Source organism: Echinops telfairi, unplaced genomic scaffold (assembly GCF_000313985.2).
Source record: "Echinops telfairi isolate 266 unplaced genomic scaffold, ASM31398v2 ScPeMD7_3;HRSCAF=10, whole genome shotgun sequence".
In the NCBI taxonomy this organism is placed as follows: domain Eukaryota; kingdom Metazoa; phylum Chordata; class Mammalia; order Afrosoricida; family Tenrecidae; genus Echinops; species Echinops telfairi.
In genome coordinates, this window is record NW_022103899.1 from 44,724,152 (window position 1) to 44,746,779 (window position 22,628).

Consider the following 22,628-nt stretch of genomic DNA (forward strand, 5'->3'; position numbering starts at 1 on the left):
ATGCAGAGACGACCAGCATGGCCCCTGCTCAAGGATGCCACGCAAATTCATGCAGCGTCCCGCATTTTAAAAAGAAACAAACATAATATGAGCCGCCGCCCGTTTCATTTTAAGTTTTCCGAGAACACCATTTAAAAGGTGGACATAACCCCAGCCTCCACAACCCTGTTTTAGAGCAAGAAAGAGACGCTGTTCTCAAATGCAAATGTAAGAGGAGCACTTACACATCTTACAAAGGACAAAGATGACACGGTCATCCGCATGAAGGAGGCCATTAGCATGAGGTCATCAGGGCAGAAAGCTATGTAAATGAGGCATGGAACAAAGGAAACGCAGATTCAGGATGGTAGCAGATGAATACGTCACAGTGAAGGTGGGACTACAGAATCAGCAACAGGGTCACGATTGAGGCCCGCACCTTATGTTACACAGAGGACCTTGCAAAATGGGTCCAGGGTCTTCCCACCAAAGATGTCTAGGCGTGACGGATAGGGCATGACTTATGACTGTGTGACCCCGAGTACCGTCCATGTCCACCAAGGACACACCCAGTCAAGCCCCTTGGGAGACTGCCTGTCCCTGGGCTGGCTGCAGACGGGTGGAGATAATTCCCTTTCCAGTACACTCTGCCAGATACCCAGGTGACCTCCCGCCCTTGGTTCAGGGTCAGAAGAAAGTCAGTGAGGCTTAATCCACGTGGGACTCTGCCAAGGGAGGACAGGTTTTCGCTGCCACCCATCCATCTGCTGCAAACGGGGCATTCAGAATCTAAGCCCTCATACAATGTGTACGACACATCTAAATTTGGGTGCTGAATTTCCATCATAAATGTTTGATCTAAAAAAAAAAATGTTTGATCTGTGTTTAGGTTTTCTAAAGTGTACAGGTGAAAAAGTCCATTCACATGCCCAGCTTGCTCCAAACATACCTGAGTATTTTTGCAATAGCTGAAACAGGCATGAAAGCACACGAACATTTCTCCTCCACACTGGTCACCTTGTGAGTGTTTGCTAGCACTTTCCTCGTGGTTAGGGTTGGGCGCTATCTGCCTAGCGAAGGCTGAGTGATCGGTAGTGAGGTCCAGAGCCAATGGTGCGAGTCATTGATGGGGGAGGCTCTCAGGGGTCGGACACTAGGCTGTCATTCATCTCAGACCCAGCCCAAAGCGTTCACCAGAATCTCGGGCACAGGCCACTCTTAAAATGACCACTAGGGGGCAGGAACTAGCTGTCATCTTTTTCCGCAAGAAAAGCCTGCATGAAACCCTCTGCCCTGAGTTGCTCCAACACCTGGGAACCGTATCAGGCCGGTGGAACCGGCGCTTAGGCTTTACATCCTGATAGACGGACACAGCCGCGCCTGTCTTTCTCCCAAGGAGAGGCGTCTGGGTTCAAGCCACCCCAATTAGCAGTCTCTAAAGGAGAGGAGCCCTGGTGGGCATAGTGGTTACATGTCATGCTGCAGTCGGCAGTTCAAAACCACCAGGCACGCCGAGGCAGAAAGAGGATTCCTACTCCAGTCATGAGTTACAGTCTTGAAAACCCACAGGGGCAGCTCTACCCTGTCCTGCAGGGTGACTATGGGTCAGCATCAAGGCGCTAACAGTGAGCTGTTTGTTTGTTTGTTTGTTTTTAAGAAGAGGCCACCTCATATGTTTCTGGTGGCATAGTGGGTTTTGAGGTGAGCTGGTAACCGCAAGGTCAGCACCAGCTGTTTCTCGGGAGGAAAATGAAACTCCCTGCACCCCAAAAGATTAAAGGTCTCAGAAACCCACAGAGCCTATCGACGACGCAATGGCTTTTTGGTCTAACCCATTTCCAGTGAGGCCCGGGGGACGGGGAGGATCATTCAGTGCAGTGTTTATCATAAGGTGGGTCAGGACCCATTGTAGCTATTGAGTCTCCATGAATCAATGTTGTCTGACAGGACCCTTTAGGACAGCATGCAGCAGCCACTACCGGTTTCCCAAGCTGCGATCTTTACTGCAGAAACTGCCAGAACTTTTCTCCCCAGAGCTGCTGCTGCCTTCAAGCATCTGACTGCCTTGTCTGGCTATCAGCTGACCGCATAACCATCCTATCACTGGCGCTTCTCTTCCTGACCCGCTTGGGAGGTGAACTCAGTTAAATGAGACAACCAACAGGGGGGACTCACCCATAGGCACATTGGCAGACAGGCCTGGTAATCTGCTAAAAGGTCACCTTCTGGAAAACCCAAGTAGCACAGGACCCTGCACACCTGGGCCACCAGGAGTTGCAACTGGCTTGATGGCAACTAGCAAGAATAGCCAGTACTTAAAAATAGAAAATAACTACCCAAAATGATAGCACTGTAAAACTGGTGAACACTGGACTGCTTGCCTCAAGGTTGGCAGTTCAAGGCCACCAGCTGCTCTGTGGGAGAAAGTTGAGGCTGATTGCTCCCATAAATATCGACAGCCTTTGTGGTGAAGAAAGCTGATGGTGCCTGGCTATCAAAAGATATAGCATCTGGGGTCTTAAAGGCTTGTAGTTAAACAAGCGGCCATCTAGCAGGGAAGCAACAGAGCCCACATGGAAGCAGCACACCAGCCTGTGTGATCATGAGGTGTCGATGGGAAAAGGTATCAGAAGTTCAAAAGCACACAACCAAATCTATGTGAAGGTGCATGGATGTAGTGGAGACCCAAAACCCACCTTTAAGATAATTGGACAGTCCCTCTCAGAAGGGCCACACTGAATGGATGATAAATTCAGGGTGCAGCAAGGTACTGATGAACCACATTAACTATCCTCTAGTTCCTAAATGTTTCCTCCCCTTACTATTATGTTTTTTGTTTTACCTCATTAATCATGTTATATTTGCGTATGTTCATTTGTATATTTAGATAACTCTTCAGAAACAGTAACAGGAGTAATGGTTCCAGGGGGCACAGGAAAGGGGCAGGGAGGAATGGGGAGCTGAAATCATTGCCAGTTTTCAGAAGGCTATGACTGACAGTGGGAGCCCAAGATCCATTTGTGGGAGCTACATAGGAAACAAGCCTCCGATGAACTCCCTCTATCCACATTGAGGAATGGGGGGAAAGGGTCACTGAACAGAGGGCTTTGGAGAGATGAGTACAGAAGATCAAAAGCATAAATCTGACTTAAACAGTTAAAATGTGGTCAGTTGATTCCCCTTCTGATGCACGCTGGACCTGATCTGGTCTTCAACATTTCCTGTATTTTCAGTTTTTGTTTTTTCAGTATAGGAAACTCAGGATTGATGAACCTGTAGGGACAGCAAGTAGAAGGGGTTCAGGGGACAGGGGGTACAGTGGTGGGTGGGGGGTAAATGGGCGACGATGTCAAGGAGTCCAGAAAGAAAAAGAATGTTTGGAAAGTGTGGTAGCAGTTGTACAATACTGCTTGACGTGATTGAACTATGGCGTGATCTGTGTGTTAAGTCCCAATGAATAGTAAAACGTTTAAGAGTTCTATAGCCTTGGAAGCCCTCTGCAGGGTCGCAATGAGTAGCAACAGACTCCATGCAATGGGTTTGGTTTGGTGTTGGGTGAAGTGGAGACCTGTCAGAGAAGAAAACTCAAAAACGAAACCCATTGCCATCTAGTCAATTCCAGCTCATGGTGACCCTACGGGACAGGGCAGAACTGCCCCTGTTAGTTCCTAAGACAGTGACTCTTTACAAGAGCATAAACCCCTCTTTCTCCCAAGGAGCAGCTGGTGGTTTCGAACCGCTGACCAACTCGGAACCACTCTGGCACCGGGGCTCCCTTGTCTGAGAAGACAAATTCAAAGACTTCCCACTAGCAGAGCGCAGTGGGAAGAGGTGAGCCAGCACCCTGTGGAGGCAGGCACCTGGGGAGACTCAAAAAGACAAGGCAGGTGGGCAGCGTTCTGCAAGCACTGCCATCTCTGTGGGAAACACTCTACTCTCCTTTAATTACAGATAGAGAAACCAAGCGTCATGTCTCTCCACCTTTGGAGAGGCTTTAATCTCCCCAGACGAGAAGGTTCCCTTAAGTAAAACAAAACACAACTGAGCTAGGAGAGCAGTCAGCTGGCCTCCTGGGGCCCCCCAGGAAGCACTGACATTTCTAGGAATGACTGAGTGCAGGGCAGGGCTGAGGGGTGGGGATTCAGACCGGACTAATGGCAGCAGTTGCTGCCCTCATGGAGGTGACAGTCCTGTGGGGAAGACTGACACCAGAACTCGCTCCACGAAGTACATGTTACACCTGCTACCAGGTACCCAGTGGGGAAGGGGACTTGGGGAAACTTCTGTGGGAGGGTGGTGTTGGCGACCAGCCTGAGTGGAATGGACAGCTGTGTGTGTGGGGTGTGTGTGTAGCCAACCCCCACAATTAATCACAGGTTCGGTAGGCACAATTATACGGTTAAAATATATGAAGATTATAGTAAAGCCATGGAGAATAGGAAGAGATGGGAGAGAGAGTAAAATAAAGAAGTCAGACACATTTCATGGTAGCATGCTCACCTCAGCTCCTCTTGGTGGTCCACGTGGAGGTGGGACGAGCGGAGGAGAGAGAGCATCGTGAGGTTTTATTTCTAACCAAAGCTTATATATCTTTGGGGACATGCAAGCCCACTGATTACAGATAACAATGTACATCATGAGAAGGGGCTGCAATACAAGCAATAGGAGGGAGTACCTAGGGGTGTACACGCAATAGTAAAGGAAGGGAATAGGGGTACAAAAGTGGCAAGATGAGTGGACCCTAGACTCAATATAGTAGCTTAACCTTAGTCATCCTTGAGTGGTCCCGGGCTTGCCTTCGGGCTCTCCTTCAAGGGGACAATATCAGAAGGGAGTGGGTCCTACTTAGGGTGAGTCAGACTATACAGTCTGGTTTCTATAGATACCCTTCAAGAGAATAACCTCTGACCTACTTTCTTTGACCTTCTAGTGTACAGTCATTTACCATGTGTAGCAAGCAGCTTCTTGGGTTTGGTGTGTGTGTGTAGCGTGTGTGTGTGTGTGTGTGTGTGTGTGTGTGTGTGTGTGTGTGTGTAGCATGCTGGGACCGTTCCAGCTAAGGAAACAAGCTAAGTAAAGGTGGAGGAGCCTAGAACTTGAAGGAGAACCCTAAGAGAAAACTGGAGTGGTGGGCAGGACCAGGGGCCTCATTAAGTAGCCAGGAAATGGCTTTGAGCAGGGAGGGGCCTAACCTGACTCATGTTTTAAGACAATCCCCCTACCCCCCGAGTGGAGTGTGAACTGGAGGTAGCATGCGAGCTTCTGAATGGAAGGTGGTAGTGGCCAGCCAGCCTGCACCTCTGAAGATCCCATGCCCATCACCCCTGCCCTGCACACATATGCATCTTGGGCTTCATTCTGCTAGTACCCCAGACCCATTGTGTTAGTCCGAGTGACTAAAGAAACACACCATACCCCCATCACCAGAGAGTGGGAGCCATTTATCTCTTTGTCCTCCAATCAAACTGCGACCCGATGACTCCCACATGTTCCTGTTGGCCAGGTTGGCACCATAAACCTACCTATCACACCCATCTCCACCCTCTCCACTTGACATCAGTGTGCATGGTCCCCCAGGCTCCCAGTTGGGTTTGGCTAGTGGGGAGCTCCTGCAGGAGATGGGAGGCAAAGAGCCCAGTGTGGCCCTCCCTCAACCAAAGGTCACAGCATGTGTCAGGGCTCCCTGTCACCTGGCTCCAGCACTCTCTACTCCATCACTGCCTCTTCCGCTCACCCTTCAGGCCCCAGTCACTAGCCCTATTCTTGTGTACCCTGTACCCTGCCCATACCCTTATAAAAGGCTCCTCACAGGACCCACTTTGAGTGGTTATCCTGGAAAGAACATGGACCATGGGCTCAGATACAAACAGAACCGAATACTGGCCCTGTCACTTATTTGTGCCATAGTGGGACATCAGTTAGCTTCTTCAAACCTCAGTTGGCACCTCTCTAAACGAGGGTAATACTGCCTTCCTCATAGAGCTAGGAGGGCAATTAGGTTAAAGAGCCCATGGAAGGGCTTAGGGCAGGCCTAGAGCACAGTAGACAATCTGTTCTTCCTCCCCCACACCTGAACAAGCCTTTATTACGTGGCCAGCAGGGCAAGCCCCATGCTAAGCACGGGGTGGGGGCATGGGGGTGGGGAGAGACAAAGCAGCTGTCTGGGCCTGTGCAGAGGACACAGTCTTGTGAAGGAGATGCTGCCGCTCCCCCAAAGGCCACAGTGGAGAGTTGCAAGAGAGTGCTTCTTTTCAAACCATTCATTAACTCAGTGCATACCATGTTTTTGAAAAAGAAGTGCACAGCATGTACAGGAAGCAAGCACACCCGTTTTCGAACACCGCATACACATGCATGGTTTGCATCAAACATAGTGCGCACTGTTTGACTCCTGTGGGCCAGGCAGTTTTTCAGAGGCTGGGCACTAAGCTTTGAGCAGGCAGTGTTTGGGGTGATCAGAAAAGGCTGCAAAGACTCACTTTGAGCTTTGAAGGAGCACTTCTCAGAGGTTGGGCTGAGCTGCCTCCCTGGGCCTGGGACTCCTGGGTCCCACCCCCACCCCCAGAGAGCTGGCCTGACTCCCCAGACAGCGAGTCCGGGTCTTAATGAGCTCCACACAGTCAGTGCTGGGAGCCCCTCCTGTGACTCCCTCGGGAGTGCTGGGAGCAGAGACTACCTTTCGAAGATGGCCTTAAAGGATTCCTCCAGGTGCGGTAAGGCAGCCACGGGGGACCGAAAACCCAGGCCAGTGACCAGTGCAAAGTGATCCCAGGGGGTGGGGCAGTGGAACATGAAACATTAGAGAACTAGGTTGAGGCCCGAGTGCTCACACAAGGGGTTTGCAATTGAGTGGGCAGCCACTGGAGCTGGGCTTCGGAAGGCTTCCTCTGCGAACAAAGGGTGGAAGGTGTGGGGAGGCTGGAGGTGCCTGTCTGTCGTGGGCCAGGGGTGAGGACCCAAGGGCATGCATCTGGGTGACAGGGGTACAAATGGAAGGAGCGCACCCTCCCCATTCACTCACAAAATGTTCACTGAGCACACCCAAGGGCCAGGCAGGGAGCCTGGTGGCCTTAACCACAAGGCCAGCTGCTCCACACAAGAAAGAGGAGGCTTTCTGCTCCCACGAAGATTCGGAGTGTGGAAAATGCACAGGGGCATGCTACCCTGTCCTGTAGGGGCGCTATGACCCAGAATCAGTGTTTCCTTTTGTTTTTGTTTGGGGGTTTGGTTTGGTTGTACGTGCACAGAATGTGTGGTTTTTTGTTTGTTTGTTTTTAAAGGATCAGCATTGAGGTGGCAAAGATGATACACAACCTGCAGTGGCAGCAGGGAACATCTAATCAGTACTTGGCAGAGGCCCAGGAGCCCCCGCCCCCCTGGTTGCTGTACTGGTGAACCGGTTGGGCTGCTAATTGTAAGGTCAGTAGTTCAAAACCACCAGAGAGATGAGGCTTTCTACTCCCTTAAAGAGTGACAGTCTGAGAAACCCTCGGGGGCAGTCGCACTCTGTCCTCATAGGAGAGTCCTTAGGCATCACGACAGTGAGTTTGGTGTGGTGATCATCAGCCAGGTGCGGTGTCCTTTATCTCGCTTTTGCAAAGCGAGAGCCTGAGCTTTGACCCAGTGGAAATCGCTGCTCAGAGTGCCAGAAGGAATGACGTTGTAACCTGGCCAGTCCAAGCTCAGCGTCCACCCTCTCTCCCCCACCAGGAGCTGCCCCACAGCTGACGGGTGTGGTGACCAAGGGGGAAGTAACTGCCCCGGCTGGACTGCTGGGTGGTGCAAGCAGTTAGCGACATCCGCTGCTGATGGGGAAGGAAGGTTGCCTGTTGGAGTCCCCCCAAGGGGCGCCACAGAAGCAAGGCTTGGCGATCGACTTTTGAAAAATCTCAGCCCCGGAGAACCCTGCGGGGCACAGTTCTACTCTGCACCCGGGCACCGCGAGTCAGGCTCCACTGGACGAGAATGGGTTGAGCTGGGCAAGGAGGAGAGGGCTAGCAAAGATGCCTCCCCGCAGAGCTGGGCTTGAGGGTTTGTTCATTCAGCCATTTGCCCTGCGTTTCAAGGACTGCTCTGTGCCAGGCGCTTTCTTAGGACTTGAGAGCCAGCTGTGAGCAAAACCAGGAGAAGGCGCCTACCTTCTAGTGGAAGGAGTCATCTCTTACGTGTGGTGAGCTCTTTCTGGGTGCCAGGCACCCTATGAAGTTGATGTCATTCTTTCTCCTGGTCACAGACGAGGAAACCAAGGTACACAGAAATCATAAAACAGCTTGCCATGATCCCAGTCAGGCAGCCAGCGATGGGGCCCAGCATTTTCTGGGGAGCCGCAAGTGGAGCCAAGGGCTTTCTGGAGAGAAGCAATAGCAGGCGCAAGGGTAGGAAGACAGTGAGAACAAGGCACGCTGAGGGCTCAACACTGCTGCAGCGTCAGGCCAGGAGAGAGGTGGGGACAGACGAAGGGTCACAGGCAAGGGCCACATCATAAGGACCCGCAGATTCCAAGTTGGCCAGTTGGTACTCTTAGCAAATCAACAGCAGGGAGTAGTCGCTGAAGCATCTTAAACAGGGCAGACATGTCTTGGTTTGTGTTTCCGAAAGGTTCTCCTTGAAAGCTAGAGAGGTGGGTAGGACGGACGCCTGGCATTGGGAAGGCGGTGACAAGGGTCCAGGTGACGGACGGACGGTGAGAGCCAGGAAAGCATGTTGCTAGGTGCCCTGGAGTTGGTTTGGAACCGCAGTGACTCCAGCCACAATGGAAGGATGCACTGCCTGGTTCTGCACCATCTGCACCATTGTTGCTGTGCATGGGCCCCATGGTCGCCGCCAGTGTCGAGCTGTATCGCCGAGGATCTTCCTCTTTTTCTGTAGCTCTGTCTCTTTTTGCAGGGATTGCCCTGTCCTGATGAGTACATTAGATGAAGCCTCATCATCCTCACTCCAAAGGAGCACCGGGGATCTGCCTCCTCTAACTCAGATGTCTTTGTTCTCTGGTAGCTTGTGGTACTTTCAGGAGTCTTCACCAGCACCAACATCCAAAGGCAGCGATTCTCCTCTGGTCTTCCTTATTCCTTGTCCACCACATAGATGAGGTGATTGACAAGACCATGGCTCAGGGCAGGGGCACCTGAGTCCTCAAGGTGACATCTCTACTCCTTCACGCTTTAAGGAGGTCTCCTGCAGCAGACTTGGCCAATAAAGACAAGAGTCTTGAATTCTTGGCTGCTGCTTCCTTGAGCATTGATTGTGGATCCAAGGAAAACGAAACCCTTGATGACGTCGGTCTTTCTCCCTTTATCAGGGTGTTGTCTAATGGTTCAGTTGTCTGATGGTTCTGTGCTGAGGGTTTGAGTTTTCTTTACATTGGGTTGTGATCCATACTGAAGGCAGAAATCCTTGATTTTCATCAGTACGTGCTTCAAGTCCTCTTCACCTTCAGCCAGAAAGGTCGCATCATCCTCACATAGAAAGCTGCCTTCTTCCAATCCTAATGCTGAGCTGAGTTCTCATATGACCCAGTGTCTCTCAGGATTTGCTCAGCATGCAGATGGAGTAAGTATGATGAAACACTGCAACCCCAAGGCACACCTTTCCTGGTTTTCAACCTGCAGTATCCTCCTGTTCCATTCCAACGGGTGTCTCTTAGTCTGTGTATAGGTCCTGAACAGAACAGTGAAGTATTCTGGAATGCCCATTCTTTGCAGTGCTAACCATTGTTTGTTACGATTCACACAGTGGAATGCCTTGCAGAGTCAGTAAGACCCAAGTAAGCACCTCTTTGGTGCTCTTTGCTCTCGGCCACGATCATCCTGACATCAGCAATGATTATCCTCCATGCCACATCCTCTTCTGAATCCAGCTTCACTTCCTGGCATCATCCTGTCAATGGACTGCTACATCTGTTTTTTTTTTGTTTTGTTTGTTTGTTTGTTTTTTCATCATTTATTTTTTATTTTATTTTTATTTTTTTTAAACATTTTATTAGGGGCTCATACAACTGTTATCCGCTACATCTGTTTTTGAATGATCTTCAACACAATTGTACTTTCCTGTGATATCAATGGCATCATTCAATAATTTCTGCATTCTACAGAATCACCTTTCTTTAGGATGTGCATAAACATCGGTATATTCTTTCCAGCCTAGGAGCTGTCTTTCTGCTTTCTTGGTATAGATGAGTGAGTGTTTCCAGTGGAGCATCAGTTTGTTGAAACATCTTATTGGTATTTCAATTCCTGGAGCCTTGTTTTCCACCGATGCCCTCTGTGAAGCATGGACTTCTTCCTTCAACGCCATCCGTTCTTGATCATATGCTACTTCTTGAAGAGTTGAACCTTGACCGATTCCTTCTGATGCTCAGTGTATTCCTTCCATCTTTTTTTGATGCTTCCTGCATAGTTCAATATTTTGTCCTTAGCATACCCCAGTATCATGAATTCATAATTAAGAACAAAGGAAGTGGGGAAGGAAAACACAATAGACTCACTGCCATCGAGTCAATTCTGACTGAAGGTAATCCTGTGCACAAAGTAGAACTGCTCCTGTGGGTTTCCCGGGCCATAAATCTTTATGGGACCAGAAAAACCTCATCTGTCTCCTGTGGAGCGACTGGTGGATTTGAACTGCTGACTGCTGGTTAGCAACCCACAACACCACCAGTGCTCCTTGAAAGGAAACTCAGACCTATTTTTAAAAAACAACAAGGAAAACCTCCCTAGAAGACCTCCAGCCTATTCCCTTTCCCATTTCACTTAGCAGCTGTGCAGCCCAGAGAGCAGTTCACTGGCTCTCTCCGGGCCTCAATGTTCTTAACTGTGCAATGGGAATTATAATCATATTTGATGCATAGAAAGCTAAGAGTCCATGTATGTAAAGCAATTAGTACTACATAAATAAGTGGTCTTATTGTCTGATGACAAGAATTGCATCCCATTCTTGGGTCTAACCTATGAATAAATACATGGTGACAAAATCCCCCAACCCCCAGGGTTAGGAAGGGTCCCTCATGGAGGCTAAGACTGTTCATAGAAAAGCACACAAAATAGGGGTTCAAAAGGGAAAAAAAGCAGGTGGAGGATGGGTATTAAGCAACTAACCCAATTAGCCACTGCCATGTTCTTTAAAAAAAATGTTATCAATGTGCCCACATACTTCTATTTGTGTGGGCTCAATGCTCTCTTTGCTTTGTTAGTTGTTCGTCTGGAAATAATTTAAGACTTAACAAAAAAAGTTGCCAGGAGGGAGGGAAAAAATGAGGAGCTCAAGTAGAAACAAAATGTTTTGAGAATGATGATGGCAACAAATGTACAAATGTGCTTGACACAATGTATGTATGTATGAATTGCGATAAGAGTTGTACGAGCCCCCAATAAAATGATTAAAAAATAAATAAATCTTAAAAAGAAAATAGATTAAAAAATACCAAAACCAAATAAAATAAAATCATGTAACAACAACAGCAACAACAACAAATTTGCCAAAGAAAGCAGATAGCTTCCCCTGAGCTTCACCATTAACATTTACCTACTACAGCCTGATGGCAAACCCAGGAAATTAACATGGACACTGTGTGAGTCTGGGTACATTAGAGAAACAAATCCACCAAAACTCATGTATAAGAGAGGGTTTTATATAAAGGGTAAGTGCGCATCAAGAAAACATCCCAACCCAGTGCTGCCCAAGTCCACAAGTCCAACAGTAACCCATCTGTCTGACACCAATCCACAGTCTTCCTCTATCTCACAAAACACATGCAATGATGCTGACTGCAGGAAGAAAACCGAATCAGTGAATGCGTAAGCATCTCAGCGCTGGCAGGGGTCTCCACACAGCTGCTCCAGCACCCAGGGCTGCATCAGGTCCATGTGGCTTCTCCTCAGGGATGTCTTGCAGGAAGTGAGCCTTGCCAGCTGAAACAGGGAACCGGCTAAGGCAGCTGCACCCTGGTCCGACCATCAGAAAACAAGAGATCCGAGAACTAGAAAGGCGAGGCTCACTGAACTATTTATCTCTCCGCTCTTCAATTAACCCCACATGAGTTCCTTGACCAGGTTGACACAATAAACTTTAACTATATCAGATACAATTCTAGTAACTTTTCTCTGGGTTGCATTCAAGTCTTGCCTGCCCGTTGCATTTTGTTTCATCTTATTGACTATGATCCCCACAGTGAAACATCGTGTATCCTACTTCCCCTCTGTGTTTTGTCTGTTGTTGATTTGTTTTAAACATTGCCTTATGAATCTGGTGAAGGTTTCTAGAGAGATCACAGTTTTACATTCGGCGTCTGATTCGACTCCTCCATTGCAATCCCCTCAACGTGCCACCCGTTGGCCCACTTCCTCCCAGTCTCTGCAACTTTCCCAACCCTCTGAACTCTGTCCTTGTGTAATTGCTGCCCTTTGATCTTAAACGGGTGATTATTCTAACACAGAAGGTGTTATGGGCTCCATTTTAATGCTGCACAGAGCAAGCAAAGCCTACCTCTTTCCTTTCTGCTGCACCTGTAGATTATTTACAGAGTCTCGCCATTGCCAGTAACTGTGCTGAACCCGTTGGGCCTTAAGACTCTTTGTGTACACTTCTAATATACCCATGTATGCGTATCATGTGGCCAGATCCCTAAAGTCCAATTACAAAGTCAAAAGACAGGAACATTGTTTTAGGCCTTTCATGCCTATTAGCAACTAACATGCAATATCCATTTCCCATATTCTTAAGAAACCTTTAACATTTTGGTTTTAATCCTGGTTTTTTGTTTTAATTCTGGCTATTTTAATAGGTAGCAATCACATCTCATTGTTTAACTTACATTTTCTTGAAAACAATGTTTTCATATATATATGTAATTTCATTAATTGGGGCCTTTCTGATTTCTCATTTATTTAAGGTCTTTACAAGTTAAGTATACTAACTCAACAAATTTGAGGCAGACATTTCTCGCAATTTTGTTTGTCATTTTTCTGTTGTTCCTGTTGCTTTTTAACAGAGAGAAGATTAAATGTTTTAATTAAAAGCCCAATAGAAAAAAAAAACCAATAGAGTAATTCTTTCCCCTGGTAGAGGTTCAGTTGCTTTTTGTCTGAGTTTAAAAGTAATAGATGACTTTAAAAGGAATATGCCTGGTGTAGGCATTAGAAAACCACTTATATTGTTGTTATCCATAGAAAGTCCTGCACCATCCAGAAAATGAACGCACAATTAGTTTCTTCTCATGTTGTCTGGGTTGCTTTAGACCTTTAGCACTCTACTTCACCTGGAATTTATTTGGATATGAGGTTCAGGTCTAAACTGTTCTCTTCTAGACAACTAATCATTTATCCAAGGACTAAGTCTTTCCAGCATTGTTAATGACTAACCTAATGCTGCCTAACACACCAGCCCCAAACTCAAAGGCATAAAACAATAAGCATTGACTTCTCAATCAGGCGTCTGCCAGCAGCCTGAATTTCAGTGATGTGGGATGGGCTGACTTCCAGTCTGGCTGAGCAGGGATCCAGGTCTGTTGCATGTATCTTTTGTCCTCTTTCTGTGGTCACCCAGCCTAAGGGTTTCCTTCAGACTAGTAACTATCAGAGAGAAAAGTCATGGTGAAAGTCATGAACACAGAAACCAAGTTCAACTGCTTGAATCATGTATGCTAGTGGTCTGGGGGGCTGGTCCCAGTCCCAAATACCAAGTGGATGCCTGCCCCTCTCCCGAGAGGAATTTATTTCAAAGGATGGCACTGAATCCACAGCTCCAGGAGAGGGACATATCTGATCGGAGCACACAAGAGCAGATGACGGGGGAAGGAGGAGAGACTGGAGCACATCCTCGCCCACCAGGCCTTGAGGACGATGACCCCAATTAGAGCAGCCAGTCCACAGAGAGGACCACATGGCCAGCCCCACTATGAGAATCATGTATGCTAGCAATTCACAGGCCAAGTTCAACATCAGTAGGTGGGAAAATATATTGCACCCCCATTGAAAAGGTGCTTTGTCACATGTGGAGGGTGTGTTTGTGGGGAAAGATTTGGGAAGAACTGAGAACAGAAATGTACTCTATCATGGTCTTGAGAGACCTTCTTTCAGGAAGCTACCCATGGCCCTGGAGTCAACTCAGACTCCATTGACCCCATCTCGGGTTTCTTTAAAGGAGCAGATCGCCTCATCTTTCTCCCATGGAGTAGTTGGTGGGTTTGAACCACCAGCCTTGTGGTTAGCAGTCCAAGGCTCCACTAGGGCTCCTTCAGGAAACTAGGTTATATTAAGATAAAGCAGAATCTGGAAGGGGACCCAAGGTCAAGGGCATTGGTTTTGTTTTTGTGCTGTGTTGTATTGTTTTAAGGCAGAGAGATACTTGAGTTTGCTTACAGCAGCATTTCTCAACCTGTGGGTTGAGACCCCTTTGGGGGTTGAACAACCCTTTCACGGGGGTCGCCTAAGACCATCAGAAAACACATATTTCCAATAATTTTAGGAACCAAGACACTGCTCCTCTATCCGTCTCCAGGCGAGTCTGCCCACATGCAGATACGCCCACATACGAGTACCCGGTGTGAAGACTGTTACCCATGCTACACCATGCTTCAAGACAAAATTTCATTTATTTGTCATTAGAAATAAATAGTGCACAATATACAATTACATATTGTTTTGTGATTAATCACTATGTTTCATTATGTTCAATTTGTAACAATGAAATTACATCCTGCATATCATATGTTTACATGACACTTCATAACAGTAGCAAAATTATAGTGATGAAGTAGCAACGAAAATAACTTTATGGTTGGGTGTCACCACAACCTGAGAAACTATATGAAAGGGTCATGGCATTAGGAAGGCTGAGAACCACTAGCTTACAGGGTGTGGGAAAGGAGTGACCAGGAGCGAATTCTGGGCCTGAATACTTGAAGGAACAAGCTAAGAGCACTTGCTATGAATACAGTATTCAGTTTCCCCAGGGAAGGCTAGTGGTTGAGAGAAGGGATTGGAATTGGGGCTTGGGGCTTGAGGCTTGGGATAACTACTGTGCCTAATGACAGCAAGATGAAAGAGCTGTCCGAGCTTTGATGATGATGATGATGATGATGATGATGATGATGATGATGTGTGTGTGTGTGTGTGTACAGAAAAGTAGGTGTGGAAGTTAGAAGGCTAAGGGTATTGGAGGGACAAGGGTATGAGGAAGCTGCCGGATGGCAGTAGTTCAAGACCTGGCTGCGAAGGAAGAAATGGGGGTGAGAGAGCTGAAGGGCTGGGAGCAAACAAACAGTTGGAGGTGGGAAAATGCCCTTGCAAAAGCTCTTAGAGTAGCTGAGACGCCCGGGTGCCCAATCCTGTGAGAGGCGATTGCAATTCTTTAATAAACTTGTTCAGTTTGAACCTTTAAAAAAATGGTTGCTTAGGCAATATCTGACCTCTTCTAACTCCCCAAAGGGGAAGCAGAATCAAGAGCCACAGCCCAAGGCTGACGTGTAGGGGGACCCAAAACCAAATCCACTGCCACGGAGTTGACCCCGTGGGCCAGAGAAGAACTAACTGCCCCTGTAGGTTCTCGACTCTGTAACTCTTTACAGGAGTAGAAAGCTTCACCTTTGTCCCGTTCCTCTGGAGTGGACGCCAAGTCTAAAGAGACTTCCTCTCTCCAACCAATTACCAACTACCAATTCCCACATCAGATGTTCCTCCCAAGGAATTTTCTACCTCTCTGCTTGCAGCGTTCCACAATTCACTGCAATGGCCACACAGAACTCACAGACAGTACTCCTGACCATGCCCTTTATTATGGAAATAGCAGGTTACAATTCAGGATCAGAAACAACTCAGGATACAGTTCTTCGGTCCAGACAGCTTCTCAGCTATACCAAGCCTATCTGGCCCTTGGCCTCATGGCCCCATAGCTCCTTGGCCTCTCAGTCGCTCCCCAGCCTTGACCAGTGTTACAAAGATCTTCAGCTCTGCCAATAAGTGTCTAGAGAAGCACAGATGCCCGCTGGCAAACCTCCTGCCCCCACAGTGGGCAGCAACCCCCTCCATGGGCCAGGAAGCCCATAGCACCGTCTCCTGTGGGTCTCCTGGCTCTGCTGCTCCTGCTGCAGCCATTTCTTCGCCTCTCCTCGTTCGTGCGCTCTCTCTCTCTCTCTCTCACTGTCTTTGGTGTTACAGCCCTCTCTCTGTCTCCTCAGTTTAGGAGGTCCTCGGTACGGATGTGTCCCATCCCTGGCTCTTCTTTCTGGGTGGTCAGGAGGTCCTTCCTCTGTGATGGCAAAATGGACCAGTCCCTTAGAGTTCCATACACTTTATTTCCAGCTCCACCAGGGTGTCGTGCATCTAATTTACATTGTGAGCAACCTGTCTGATTTCCTCGGTGGGCCAAAGCACCTCATTTGCATAGTCCACCGAGTCATTTGGTGGGGCTAGAAATGCTGTGTGAAGTAATTCACAGCACTGCAGAGAAGCTGGGGTGGGGGTGGGGGTGATGGAGTGGGGGATGGTGGGGGGTGGTAATGTGTATTGTGGGTGAAGATGTCTAAGAGAAAGACTGGAGTTTAGGTTTTCAGATGAGAAATTCCAGGTGAATCCATGGTGTAACCATGTGATTATGCTGCTGTCTTAAAGTGAAGGCTTTGTAATTCAGGTCAGGAACTATAGCCAAGGTAGAGTTCAGAGTCACCAGTGTCACCTGTTGACTGCTGAGCACCACCCAGCCTGGCCCAGTCTCAGCCTCCTCCGGCATCAGGGTCCAGTGGTCTGCCTTTTAACAAGTCCTGCTGGAGGAGTGGGTTACGAGTTGACCTGCCAACCACAGATCAGCAGTTCAAACCTACCAGCTGCTCCATAGAAGAAAGATGAGGCTTTCTGCTCCCGGAAAGATTCACAGACTCGGAAACCCACAGGGGCGGTTCTATTCTGTCCTATAGGGTGGCTATGAGTCAGACTCAATGGCAGTAAGTTTTCGTCTGGCCAGTGGTTGGTTTCTTTGTTTTCCCCCTCTGAGAGGCTCTTTGTTTGAGAACTGAGCTAAGATGTCAAACCAGCCATGCTTGTTAGAATTACCCTGACTGGCAGGAAGCAGGCAAGATATCTGGCAAACGGGTGTCTAAGCCCTCAATGACGATGGCCTGGGACAATAGATGGGACTGGAGCAGAGAGAGGTAAAGCAAGGTGTTTACAGGAGGGAGGGAGGACAATCTTCTTGACCTGGCATGGCATTAGTGCGCCCCTTCCCAACTGGGAGATACAACACAACTGTGTGGCAATTGAACAATTGAAGGTGTCTCCTTCAGAAGATAGGAGGGTGGGAGAGGGAAAGGAACAGAAGGTAAGGCTCATGTTTAGCCGGGACAGGGCAGGGTGGGAGGAGTTGTGCCCAGGCCAACCAGGGTTCCAGAATACTGGGCAGAGGCTCAGAGGCAAGTCCCCTGTGGGAGGGCGAGATCAGGTTGGGGGAGCTGATGAGGAGATGGCTGAGCTGGGTGGGAGTGGGCAAAGGATCCCACCTACCACTTCTGTGTGTGTGGTTAATTTTTCCAGCCGACCTAGTTCCCTCTTGGTCCAACCAGGTGTCTGTTTTCTTTGACATTCAAACAGCTCCAATCATCTCTGCTCCTTCATGAGTGTGTCATCATCATCATCATCATCATCATCGCCATCATCATCATCATCATCATCATCATCATCATCACCATCAATACCAGTGGTTTCCTGAACACCAAGCCAGCACCAGGCATCCAGCTTGAACCATGGTACCAAGATGAAGACAGGATGATGCCCATCCTAAGGGGGACCTCCCAGGCCACTGGGAAGGCAGATGCAGACACCAGAGCTGGCAGGTGGGATACGGGGCTGACACGAGGTGGCCCCCAGATCCTGGAAGGGGGCTTGCTGTTTGTGAGTTAAGCTCTAAAATCACCACCTCCCAGGCAAACCTGCAGGATGGCCAGCCCCTGACCTGGGTCACTCACGGGTTTCTCCGAAGAGGCACACCTTAGCCTTGGCAGCGCTCGCTGCAAAGCTGCTCGGAGGAGGTCCAGACCGAAGCCTGGCGTGTGGGAGCTCCTCAGACATGACTCTCCTGAGGGGTCTGAAAGAGCAGGCAGCTGCCTCTGATGTCATGAGCTACAGGCAGCAGCCAGGCCAGTCCTGATCCTGCTCACCACCCACCATCCTGGGTGGGACATAGTCTCTGCCCCAGTCTGCTGCAGGGCCAAGTCTGCCAGGACAGGCAGTGTGGTGAGAGGGTTCTGGCCTCTGACAAAGTGCTTGGGGCAGTTCCTAGCTATTCTCGCATTGTCTCTCTCATCCATGCCTTTATCAGAAATCCTTGCTGCACACCAGCTCTGGAGTAGGCCCTCTACTAGGCCCTGCCTGGGAGGACCATGGCACAAAGGCAGAGAGAGTTCCCTCCTCTGACCTCCTGGGCCTTCTGCGCCCCATTGTGAGAAGTGCCCAGAGATGGTGAGCAGAGGCAATGTGAGCACACTGCAGAGAAAGCCAGGGTGGTCCGGAAGCCATCTCAGAGGGGCAGGGCTTCAGTACTTCATCGATGGAGAACTTGCACACAGCAGAGCACACACACCTTCGGGATACAGCTTGCGGAGTGTTTGAGTTTGTCTCTGCCTGAGATTCCCACCTCCTCACCACTGACCCTGGGCCAGTGCGGTGGGGAACTACCCCAGGGCATTAAGACACAGACGCCTAACAGCAACCCTGGCATCTACCCACTAGAGGCCAGTAGCATGCTGCCCACAGATGTGACAATTAGAAATGTCTCCAACGTCCCTTGGAGTGGGGGGGCGGGGTGGTGAGGGGGAAGGGGATAAAACCATCCCATTGAGAGCCACTGGTATATATCCATGTAACTATTATGCAGCTCAAAATTCAAGTCACTTTCAGCAGGAAGGGGTGATGTTTGAGCTGAGACCCAAAGGATGAGAAGCTGCCAACTGGTCCGAAAACTAGGGGGAGAGTGACCCTTGGGGGGTGGGGAGAAGAGCCTAGGCCCTTAGAAGGACACGAGGTTGGCCCTTGTGGCTGGTGTGTGCCCAGGGGAAGCATGACATCTGAGGAAGCTGACAAGATAGGCCCTGTCTTATCGAGCCGAGGGGCTTGTGGGCCGTGGTTAGGAGGCTGACATTTCAAAGAACAGTTGCATTTGATGTGTGACTGGACTCAAGCCAGACACTGGAGATTCACAGATGAACACAGCACACTGAATCGCTGTCCCTACCCCTAAGGCAGACTCAAAAGTCTTTGAGTCTTTAGACTAAATAAACAAGACATTATGGCATGGTTGTTGCATTGAAAGTTGGACGTATGTACAAGGCCCAGGGTTGGCACAGAAGAGGACAGGCATAAGCCTGTGTAGGGCTGGCGGATTCAAGGAAAGCTCTCTGGAGGAGAGACTATCTGGTCTGAGTTTCTAGAAAAATAAAGGGTGCATGGAAAGGCAGGCAGACGGCCCAGCATGTCCAAGGGCATGGGGCATGAGACTGCGTGGTGGTAGGTTTAGGGACCTCCAACTAGTTAGATATGATAGATATACAGTGCAAGAGAGGGGTGAAGAATGGGGCAGCCCCTACACGGGGCAGAAAGCTCTCGTGGAAGAGGAAGGAAGCCAATGTTGGAAGCCTTCCAGAACCATCCAGGGAGGATCAAAGGCTGGTTCCCTGATGGCGAGCGGACACACACACACCACAGACACACACACACACACAGACACACACACACACGGCGAGCGGACACACACACACACCACACACCACACCACACCACACACACACACACCCCTCTCACTCACCCCAGCCCTGGCTCACAGGAGCCAGGTACAGTGAGCTTGGTTTTTCGCATCTTGTTAGGGCACGTATGTGGTAGCCGGAGATGGAGGATTCAGGCTCCTCTCTCTGTGTTCCCTGCAGGCCCATGCCTGCACCTGCATTTCCAGTTTCAGATGACAGGAGCTGTGCTTGAATGTCTCGATATGAGGTTGGTACAGCCTCACCTGCAGAGGGGTGCGTTCACAATGACTTGTGAAGCCCCAACATGACTCTTCACTGCACGTGGAGGCACAGACATAAGCGACCCAAGCTCCCCGCCCCTGGAAGGACCTTCTGCATAGCAGTCTGGTCATCGCGTCATCCCCCCTCCCCCCTCCCCCTCGACCTCCTGCAGCACACAGCAAGCAGGGATCGGGAGTGGCCAGAGTCTAATTCAATACTAGCTGTGACTGTTTATGGCAAGCCCCTCTAGGGCTCAGCCAGCCTGGGGGTTGGGCTGAGATCCGAGAAGTAGCTGAGTTGTGGGGCACGCAGGCCACAGGCCCTGTCCAAGACAGATCCACGCAAGAGAAAATGTCTCTGCCTGTCCGTCTGGTCCGGGCTTCCTGGATTCCAATTCCATTTGGAGCTAAAGTAACCCAGCTCTTATCTCTTCTGGGGTGAGGAAGGCGGGGGAGTCCTCCGGGCAGTGTGTACACTAACAATCTGTTCTTGGCCTGCGAAGTGACCCTAGTGGCACAAAGGGTAGGCACTTGGCTGCCAACCAAAAGGCAGGCTGTTTGAGCCCAGTGTTTCTCCCCCCCGGAGAAGAGACCTGGCGATCTGCTCCAGTATGGATGACAAGCTCAAGAGCTACAGGGCACTCCTCGGCCTGGCATTGCTAGGAGCTGGAACAGACCCAACATCACCCCACAACAACTTGGGATAGGCTCGCTTGGCATCGGGGAGTCAGCCCTTGATCCGAATACCTAATCAGAGAGAGGGAAAACCGTGTGACACGGGGGTCAGGGTATCCGGTCTGCCTCAGGCCAGGGCACAGGAAGCAAGGAGAAAGCGGGAGTCTGGCCTCACCTGCTTTCTCCACAGCAGCCATCTCCCAGCAGGAGAGAGTGAACTCAACGGCCGGCAGCATGTCCTTCCCTCTGGAACAGGGCCAGGACGAGGCTGGAGCCTGTCGTCCAGCCTTATGTCCTCTGTGCCTACGCGTGTCTATTGCGTCAGCCCTGCCCTCTCCCCTCTGTCCACCCCACTGACCCTGACAGCTTTTGGAATCCATCAGGAAGACAGCGGAGTGCTGTGGAAATCGAACTGGGTTGGGGAGTCTGGATACCTCAGCCTTGTCTCTGTCTTCCATGGGTCAAGTCACTGGCCGCCCTCAGCCTTGTTGGCATCTTGTCCTTTGGGGCATGCCTTAAATGTCACCCTCCCCCAACTAAATTGGCCTGCACATCCTAAGGAGCTCTGGAGCTAATGTGGGATAAGCAAGGTGGGCGCTTCAAACTGACCAGCCACCACTCTGGGGTAAAACAAGGCTGTCTGCCCATCCCCTCAAAGATCTAGAACCTCACAAACCAGACAAGATGAGAATCCACTCCATAGTTTGTATGGTTTGGGGTCATCTCCATATGAAGCCGATGCGCTGTCAGGAAAGCCATCATCTACAGCTAATCACATGGTTGGTTAGGTGAGGCTGCTAATCCCATGGTTGGTAGCTCAAACCGAGCAGCCACTCCACGGGAGAAAAGAGAGGCTTGTCGGCTCTACTAAAGATTTATAGTCTCGGAAACCCTCTGTTGAGGTCACTGAGTCAGAACCCCTGCCACGACAGTGGGCTTGGTTTGGTTTGGTTCCTCCAAATGATTGCTCCTTCTGCCTGCTTCCTTATGGCACCACAATTTGAAATCATAGACACACATGCGTGTGGGCGTGTGACTCTTGAATTTTGCACTGCCTGGCAATGAGAAGACTAGAAAAGTAAATGAATGAGTGAGTGGGTGAATGAATGAGTGGAACGCTCCGGTTCCTTCCAGCTGAGAAAGCTCACGCTCCTAAGGTTTCCCGCCGGGAGGACCCTCAAGTATCTGTCTCTCCTCCAGGTTCCTGGAGGGGCTGCCGATTTGGCTCCGAGATCAGCGCAGAGCTGTCTGCTCAGGGCCCCGCCTCCGAACCGGCCAGATGGGGGCAGGGCCTGGCCGCCACCAGCCCGGGTGGCTTTCGGGACTCTCGCCTGGTGGTGAGGGGGCGGGGCCAGAATGCCCCCCAAGCCGGCTGGCGCAAGGGGGCGGGGCCCCAACGGCGCAGGTCCCCCGCGTGGGGCCCGGGGCCCGCCGTCGCCTAGCAACGGGCAGCCCCGCCCCCCCGGCCGCTGCAGGCGCCTGCCTGGAGCATGGCCTTGCCCAGCTGGCCTGCGCCGTGGCTGTGGGTCGTCAGCTCCGGGCTGCTGCTCCTTGTTCTTGTCCTGCTCGTGAGTCCCCACGCCTGTCGCGCGCGGCGGACAATCCGCGGCTTGTTCATGGCGCGCAGCGAGAGGCTGCTCTTCCGAATCGGGTTAGTGCCGCGGGGATGCGCTGGGGAAAGGACCCTTAGGCGGGGGCTGCCGAGGGCTCAGGAAAAGGCATGGCGTGGGAGATCGGGGGCTGGAAACAGGGAGATGAGAAACGCTTCGGAGAAGCCACTGAACTGGGGGGACTGCAGAAGAGACTGAGGCGGAGGAAGAGAAGGAATTGGGGGGCTGTAGATAGAGCATGAGGTAGGGGTTAGGAGAGGGGGTCAGCCACACTTTCCAGAGAAGGGTGTGTGAGATGAGAGGTGAAAAAGGGGTGGATGAAGGAGCCCTCGCTCCCAGCAAGGCTATCCCTGTCAGGCTTAGGTCCCCAGAGACCCTTTC

The 22,628-nt window shown here is 50.2% G+C and overlaps 1 protein-coding gene and 1 pseudogene across 2 annotated transcripts in view; both read left to right on the top strand.

The window, feature by feature from the left end:
• Positions 1-69, top strand: LOC115872058 (annotated as a pseudogene).
• The window catches only part of PNKD (PNKD metallo-beta-lactamase domain containing), an 89,253-nt gene that overhangs the window by 33,865 nt on the left and 32,760 nt on the right, over positions 1-22,628 (top strand). The window contains exon 1 of one of the 2 annotated variants that reach the window (XM_045297052.1): positions 22,128-22,288. The exons of the other annotated variant lie outside the window; for it this stretch is intronic. Within the exon in view, the coding sequence (XP_045152987.1) occupies positions 22,128-22,288 (161 nt within the window). Of the gene's footprint in view, positions 1-22,127; positions 22,289-22,628 lie in introns of those variants that run through there. 2 annotated transcript variants of the gene reach the window in all.